This window comes from Engraulis encrasicolus, chromosome 23, assembly GCF_034702125.1.
Source record: "Engraulis encrasicolus isolate BLACKSEA-1 chromosome 23, IST_EnEncr_1.0, whole genome shotgun sequence".
NCBI lineage: Eukaryota > Metazoa > Chordata > Actinopteri > Clupeiformes > Engraulidae > Engraulis > Engraulis encrasicolus.
The window spans coordinates 2,075,066-2,084,157 of NC_085879.1; the positions used below are offsets into that span (position 1 = coordinate 2,075,066).

At 45.2% G+C, this 9,092-nt stretch overlaps 1 protein-coding gene across 1 annotated transcript; it reads left to right on the plus strand.

Moving 5' to 3' along the window:
• Positions 1–6,487: 6,487 nt before the first annotated feature.
• Positions 6,488–8,504, plus strand: gpr174 (G protein-coupled receptor 174). Its single transcript, XM_063189496.1, has one exon. It carries the CDS (start codon positions 6,615–6,617, stop codon positions 7,623–7,625), a length of 1,011 nt encoding a protein of 336 aa, XP_063045566.1. The 5' UTR covers positions 6,488–6,614; the 3' UTR covers positions 7,626–8,504.
• Positions 8,505–9,092: the final 588 nt, after the last annotated feature.

Sequence of the window (9,092 nt, forward strand, 5' to 3'; positions counted from 1 at the left end):
TGTGCCTGTTTCAACCACTCGTATGTGAACGGGAGGACAAAAAAGTAGGCCTACTCAAGAGGTTTTCTTTCAGTGTCCTGTGAAGCACTGTTGGGGGCCATACACACCTGTATGTTCACAGAGGAAGAGCAAGATCCTGATTAGGGATGCAAATTATCGATTAATTTATTAATCATTAGTTGATAGCCTTATCGATTGACTTACGATTAATTGATAAGCGGCGTTTTCCCCCCGAAATCTTGATGTTTCTCTAAAAAAACCTAATTCTAAAAGTTTTTATTAAAAATTGAGATAAAACACCACATTTCTATTTCAATTCTTTAATCCAAAGGTTCCCACTATTCACACCCCTCTTCACATACACTCTACACATGCCCATTTCACCTGGGTCTCTTGTCAGTTGAATTGTCGATTAATTGCGATTAATGTTTTTTAATCGATTAACACATTGATTGATTAAAGTCGATTAATCGATTAATCGCTTGCATCCCTAATCCTGATTGGGGCAGTTGTGGCCTAGTGGTTAGGGAGATGGGCTTTTGATCAGTGCGTTGCAGGTTTGAGTCCTACCCTTCCACTCTCAATCCATGGCTGAGGTGCCATTGAGCCAGGCACTTAACCCCACACTGTTCCAAGGACTGTAAACAATACCATGCCCTTAAAATAGCTGTAAGTAACTATGGATAAAAGTGTTAGTTAAGTGTAATGTAATAATTTGAGGAGAGAGTGCATGAGACCAACTCCACGTTCCCCCTGGGGCTGCCTGCACTCTATCCCTGGTAGCCCTTCCTGTTCTGGGCTAGAGGCGCTAGGCTACTGGGGGTGGGCTGTGGGAGAGGTGACCAGGGAAGAAGAGCTATACACAAGCACTGTGCCCTTTCACATCAATATCTGGTTATACCAGACTGGATTTGCCAGCCAGAGAGAAAGACCGAGAACAAGTTGCTTTGGATAAAAACATCTGCAAAATGCAATGTAATGTAAACAATTAGAACAGACAAAGAGAAAAGTGGAGAGACGTGACGTTTCGAGTTTCCTCTTTACTGTAAAAGCACTTTGGCTAAAGTGCTATATAATTACAAAGAAGCAATTGAGACAAGGAGAGAGAGAGAGAGAGAGAGAGAGAGAGAGAGAGAGAGAGAGAGAGAGAGAGAGAGAGAGAGAGAGAGAGAGAGAGAGAGAGAGACAGAGACAGAGACAGAGACAGAGAGAGAGAGAGAGACAGAGACAGAGACAGAGGCAGACTTGCTTGAGTGAGGAAAAAATAGACAAAAAACATAAAGGAACATAAAACTCAAATTGTTCTACATCAGCCTTCCTTCCTACAGTATACAATGATGAGAAGAATATTTGGGTAATGTGTGCATGTGTGTTGACCAATCTGTTTGGTCATGTATGACCGATGGTTGAATTGTATTTATTCAGAAGAAGGGATGTCCTTCTCTACTTATAGAAATCAATATCTGGCTTTTGATAGTCACGGTAGCAAAAAAACAACAACAAAAAACCTACCGCTAGTAGGCCAAGCTGTATTGTTGATCCATCAAGAGATGGAGCTGATATCTTGCCCCATTTAATCTCTGTGCGAGGGGCTAATTTGACAAGACAAGTTAACCACACCCGCCACTTACAGAAGCCAGTCAGTGTACAATTACACCGCAAGTGTGTACGTTAAACCACCAAGGAGGTGAAGGATGCCAGATGTACGCGCACATAAACACATACGTACTGTACACACACACACGCGCACACACACACACACACACACACACACACACACACACACACACACACACACACACACACACACACACACACACACACACACACACACACACAGATGAGTGTGCACACATGCACGTACGCCCAAACACATGTGCATGCTATGCAAATGCACGTGTGCATGCGCACACACACACACACTTGCACACACACATACACGGCGTGGTTTGTTGATCACACAGGTGCTTCTCAGTAAAGGCAACACACACACGCACGCACGCACGCACGCACGCACCCACGCACGCACGCACGCACGCACGCACGCACGCACGCACGCACCTTAATTTCCCTCTGGATTAATAAATTATACTCTACTCTACACTACTCACACATGCGTGCACGCACACCTACAACTTGACGGAAAAGATTAAACAAATTGCAGACTGGACAATTCCATCCGTAGATAGAGCTGCTAGAAGATGCACTACATCCTCTTCAAAAGATAACAAACTCCATACTCAGGGGAGACATCGTTTTTCTTTTTTTAAAACTTCAGATCAGGTGAAAATTCAGATCATGTGAAAAGTAACTCTTTGAACACTGTTTCAGGAAAAAAACAGTATCGGGGTGGAGAGACAGACACGCATCCTTGTGCGCATTTTGTCCACGTCTAGGATTCTTTACAATTGTGTAAATATTTAGGTACTTGTTCAGCTCCTTCAGACCTCCCCTGTTTACCAGACATCTAAACACCAAAAAGACTCTAGGATTGACCTTTGAGGGTTGATATAGCAAAAAAAAAAAAAATCAGAGTGAAATTTAATCTTTCAATGTGTGACCATTTATAAATTCAAACGTGCGCGAATTACACTTCAGTTGTCATCACAGCACTTTTTTTTTGTGTGCTTGAGGTCCCACAGACCACAAGCGACGAAGGACAATGTCAGCTAGCTAGCCAGACCTACTACAGCAGTGACAACTCTGCTCTCAACACGCAAGTTCTGATTTATCACTTCAGGATCAGAGAGATGCTTGAACCGTCTCTCTGCACCTAAACACACAATAAAGATCTGAGGACTAAGTTATGATCTCACATCTGCCTGTCTACTGTCTGCTGCGACCAGAACACAGTAGCCTGGAGAGAAGGATAGCGTGTATATGTGAAGACGCCAAGTCATCCTGGTGGTCACTTTGTCCAAAGACATAGCTGTAAACAACTGGACTTATACTGTGGAGAAGCTCAGCATTCCTGGGTACAGACACAGCTTATCACAACAAACACATAGAAGAACTAATACGTATATGCTCTAGCATCTGTCTGTGTGCTGTATCCTTTGACCAGAATGCAGCCACCTTTAAAACCTGGGGAGAGAGAGAGAGAGAGAGAGAGAGAGAGAGAGAGAGAGAGAGAGAGAGAGAGAGAGAGAGAGAGAGAGAGAGGAGAGGAGAGAGAGAGAGAGAGAGAGAGAGAGAGAGAGAGAGAGAGAGAGAGAGAGAGAGACTCTGCATTCTTTTGTGTAGACAGGGTTGAAGTCAGGACCTTAACGGGAAAAGGAGAGCTGCAGGACATTTGTCAGCCAGTGGAACGCTCCCGAGCAAGGGCCAATATCTTCAAGAGGTCAGATGACTCCCAGAGCAAAAGTCAAGTCAACTTTATTTCAACAGTTGTTGACCCGTGTAATTTTGCAGTGTTCATTCAGCTCTTAAGAGTGTAGGACCAACTAGAAGAATGTGTGTTAATGCAGGGACTTCACACTGGAAAAATTACTGTGTACAGGTATAGTCAACAAAGACACTCAAATGTGCATTACACATATCACTAGTATACATACAGCATATCTGTCACGAATATTGCAGATACTTTAAATTTGACATTGTTCACGCATGACTCATACCCACTCGTTTTCAACTGCCCATTAGAAAAAGAGAAGTAAACAAAAGTGTTTTGCATTGAAGTCCCGCTGCCTCAGCAGAGCCAGGAGTATCCCTCACATCCTGGCTTTCATCTTTTCACACTGTTGCCCTCTGGCAGGCTACAAGCAGGGCTTGACACTGGCACCTGCAAACCGGCCAAATGCTGGTAAAACCTGGCTGTGGCTAGTAACATTTTCAGTCTAGCCAAATTGGCAGGCAGCTTATTCTATGGTGTGACATCATAGCTTATATCCTGCACTTTGCCCCTTGTGTATCAATTGTTTGCATTTAAGTTCAAGAGAAAGTCAGTAAAGCTAAAGTTAGAAAGTTAGACAGCTATCCACTCAGCTTCTTGCTTTAGCACCTCATCTTCCAAGGTTATATGTACAGTATCATGGTAAAGAAAAAAAAAAAACAATATCACATTTGTGGCTAGTAGAATAGGTGAATGGCTTGTGACTCTGGAAAACCACAAGCCACAGTGGCCGGTGAGTGGAACAGTTAATGTCAAGCCCTGGCTACAAGGCATTACCAGCCAAGACCAATAGGATGAAGAACAGCTTCTTCCCCAAAGCTGTTGTGACAATGAACTCTCACTTACTGGACAATGTTCACCTATAAAGGATTGTGCACCTTGTAGGGAAGCTCAAATCTCAGTATGTTTTGTATAATGACAATAAAGGCTTTCTATTCTATTCATATACTACAGTAGATGTGTACACTGACTATACACAGAAGAGAGGCTTGGTTTGGCTATGACCCTAACAATGTGCAAATGCTTACTGCTCACTATGAAAAACTGCAGACATGTTAATTTCACTGCAAGCCAAGACAAAAGTGTGTGCCTATGATTGATTTAATATATGTAAGGTGTGTACTGACAATATTCTGTGACAAACTGTAGTTGTTCTTGATAGCTGACAGTCACAGATGTCTACGCTCTCCTCAGTAACAGCTCTTACTCCATAACTACCTTCACATGCTGTATACTCTTTCATGTTAGTCTCTCAGCCGCCCTAAGAGAACAAGAGCAAAACTCATGTCTGCTGCCGCCTTATATTACTCTTCTGATACAATAACCTGCTATTTTAAACCATCAGAATTCAGATTTCAGCAATATTGTTAGGAAGATTCTTGAGTATGAGACACCCAAGAGTAGGTAGGAAATTAAACAAAGATTGCACATCAAAAACCAGCCGTATCAATAGGAAGGATCACAAAGAGCAGTCTGACAAATGTTGTGTCATAACCAAATGTTAGCTAAATGGTTCGGGTTTGTAAACAAATGAGATCTGTATTTTAAATGATTCCTTCATGTAAGCAAATCATAAGCGATGATCTCAGCGGGTAATGCAGTCTATCGACCAAGTCCCCAAATGCAGCTCATGTCAATCGGCTAGACATTATTCATAGTGATTGGTGCTTGTGAAGCCCTGTGTAACAAATCAAAATAAATAGGGAAAAAATATTGCAAAAAAGAGAACACAAAAACTCGCTAATGCAACTGTCTGTATGGCCGTCAAAACGGGACGATGTAGAACAGGAAATGATGAAATACAAAAAAAAAGAGAAGCAGCTCGGACAAAGTCGGACAAAGCCAAGGTGAAAACAGTCAGCTCCTTCTTGGTACATATCCCCGTGCTGAATGAAGCTTTGCATTGTAAAGTAGAAGTAACTCGAGTAGGCTGGCACACATTAATACATCACACACATCATAAGGGTGCGCGCGCGCACACACATGCACGCACACACATGCACGCACACACATGCACGCACACACATGCACGCACACACACACACAGATAATTGGGCTGGTAAAAACTGACAAAAAATTGGTGGGTTTTTCTGCAGTTTTATAGACATAGAAATCAATACAATTTGGTTGAAATTGGGCGGTTTTTGAGCATCGTTTGGGCTTGAAATGACCAGACTCATCTGGCAGCACTGACAGCAGATGTTGTGTTTTTGGCAGGCTAAATCTAGGTTACACACTATGCTACTGTAGAAGCTGAGCAGCTCCAATTTGCATCATGGGATAGACATGCAAAACAGCCAGGTGGAACTGCAGCAACCAGCACTGACCAGCACTGTGTAAAAAGGTCCTTGTTGATGTTTTCTCACCGCTTCATGAGATAGTCAAAGCCAACCTTTCATCTTGTTTTATGAGCTATGTTGGCACAGGCACATGGAGGCGTGTGTCACACCATGATTGGTAGCAACAGCAACATGCAGACTCAGCATTCTAGTGCTTGCATTCTAGCGCAACACACACACACACACATCTCTTGAAGTGCTATCCACAGTGGTATGCGTGCACGTATGTGTGTGTGTGTGTGTGTGTGTGTGTGTGTGTGTGTGTGTGTGTGTGTGTGTGTGTGTGTGTGTGTGTGTGTGTGTGTGTGTGTGTGTGTGTGTGTGTGTGTGTGTGTGTGTGTGCGTGTGTGTGTGCGTGTGTCTGTGCTGTGAGCAGAGCTTACCAAACGCCTTGCTTAACTCATTCAACACATCTCTCTCTTTCTGTTGTCCCAGGTTCTGATGCAGAAGCCCCACAGCAGTAGCAGCAGCAGCCTTCAAAAGAAAGTGCACCACACCAACGCTGGCTCAGTGGAGTTAACTGCAGCGACTGCTCCAGTGCAAGAAAACCGCAATGACCAGACAGGACCATGAATAACTGCACAGACCGGTACAGCATGTCTTCACACCTGAGGGAGGCACAGTGGCCCTGCTGCATAATGGCATCCTGTCTACCCTGGCTCTGACTCTGACTGGATTCTCCTGGGAAACAAACACCACCACAACAACAACAACACCAACAACAACAACAACAACCACCACCACAACAACAACAACACCAACAACAACAACAACAATCAGTTCAAAACATCACTTGTGTGTGTTACAAAGGGGATCCTGAGTCACAGTTTTTTTGGAACGTGGAAAGGGTTCGGGGAGCCCTGGTGCTCCCTGGTGGGTAGAAAATGAATGACTCTTGCCTGGACACGGCTGCCGCCGAAGCCCTGAGGCAGTACGAGCACCAGATGTACGCCGTCATCTACTCCATCATCCTGCTGCCGGGTCTGATCGGCAACGTGCTGGCGCTCTGGGTCTTCCACGCCTACGTGAAGGAGACCAAGAAGGCGGTGATCTTCATGATCAACCTGGCGGTGGCCGACCTGCTCCAGGTGCTCTCCCTGCCGCTCCGCATCTACTACTACCTGAACAACAGCTGGCCGTTCGGCCGCGGCCTCTGCATGTTCTTCTTCTACCTGAAGTACGTCAACATGTACGCCAGCATCTTCTTCCTGGCGTGCATCAGCGTCCGCCGCTGCATGATGGTCCTGCATCCGCTGAGCTACACGGCGTGCCGGCGGCGGCTGGACCGCGGCCTGTGCGCGGGCGCCTGGCTCCTCGTTTGCCTGTGCTGCCTGCCGTTCCCGCTGATACGGGGCGGCGGAGTAAACACGAAGGACTGCTTCGCCGAGCTGCCCATGGTGGACCTGGCGCCGCGGACGGGGCTGGGACTGCTGGTGGCGGCCGAGCTGTTAGGCTTCCTGCTGCCGTTTGGCATCGTGGGCACCTGCACGTGGCTGACGGCGGGCAGTCTGCGGGCGGGGCCGGCGCGCGTGCCGCAGGACCGCGGCGAGAAGCGGCGGGCGCTGCGCATGGTGCTGGGCTGCGCCGGCGTCTTCCTGCTCTGCTTCCTGCCCTACCACGTCACCTTCCCCTTGCACTACGCCGCCAAGGCCAAGGCACAGTGGCAGACCAGCTGCCAGTTCGCCATCTCCATCCGCCACATCCACCCGGCCACGCTCTGCCTGGCCAGCCTCAACTGCTGCCTGGACCCCGTCATGTACTACTTCACCACCGAGGAGTTCCGGCGGCGGCTCTCGCGTCAGGACCTGTCGGACACCTTACACCTGCAGCAGCGGAGGATCTCCTGCATGACCACGGATGATAAGAACCACAACTCGGAACAAGCACCACTGTGAACAGCCCGGCAAAACTCGTGGGCTGAGGGCATATTCTGAAGTCTTTGTTTGACTGCAGCAGTGGGTAGACCAACCCAATCACATCAAACAAACTAAGGTTGTTTTGGGAGACTGGTTGTGCTAGGCCCCTGCTGGACTGGTGCAGCCTGGTCTCACCACACCCTCGTACAAGGAGGGAAATGGGAATCGAGTGGATGCTTATGGATGGCAAGGCCAGGCTGGCATTGGGGTGGGGCAATGGACCTGGCAAGGAATGGCTGAGATGTTGGTACGTAAACCTTCTGGCTGAGTAAAGTCTCAGACTGGAGAAACTAACGTGTTGGAGTTAAGGTTGCACTTAAGAACAGAGACAAGAGACTGGCAGTGTTGTTGACGAAACTGTCTGGAGATCAGAAAAATAACCTGTGGAACATTCACATGACTGACCAAAGATAGGCTGACCTTTCACCAAAAGGAACACCTGACCACTAGCTAATGTGAAGTTGTCTTTATGGTTTTCAGAAATGTTTTTAAAAAAATGTGAGTGCAGTGAGGCATGACTGCCATAAATCTGAAATACTGTGATGGAAGACAGGTTGACAGGGGACTGAAGAGTAACAACAAAGATCAAAAAGAGGCCTCCAGGATAGACACTGTTGTGTGCAGGGGATGTAATTACAGTATACAGCATACCATTATGAGTACATTCCCTTTAAGGTGCACTGTGTATGATGGTGGCAACTATACTGCTCATTGAAACTGTGCTGCATTCTGCCAAATTTGATCGTTTCATTATATGTAAGTAACAATTAATTAACAAATACTTACCAGTATGACCAAAGTACAGTAAGTTTTGCAGCTAAAAATGTCTATTTCTGGACATTTGAAATGGCAGACATGGAGAAGTTCATGTATGGAATTTCTCAGTCATAATGAATATTTGTGAAAAAAAAATGTTTGGTAACTCTTTATTTTAGGGATACATCTATTAGCACTAATACATACAATGTGCCTGTATAAGGCATGTACAAAGCAAAATCAAACAGTTGTTAGGCATGTATTCGCAAATGTCTTGTTCATGCACAATAAATGATTTATTACCAATTTAACCTTAGTAAGGACCTAGTAGGCCTTAGCATTTGCTTAGTACATGCCTTACATGGTACTTAACATTGTATGTATTAGTGCTAATAGATGTATCCCTAAAATAAAGTGTTACCAAATGTTTGAATGGGCAGCATGAATTCTGGAAATATTACATAATGCACCTTTAAGGAGAACATTTTCAACAATATTTGAATGAATAAACAAAAGAATTTGAACGAATACACAAAAGTGATTTCTAAAATGTGAATAGACAAAGTTGAATACATCTGCTAAACAACAGAAAAGTAGATTTTAAAATATGTAACTTTAAATAACAGTTTTTGTGAAATCAGGGTGGTGTTTACTGAAATACTATTGACAATCTTTTCGTAGGGGTTGTAC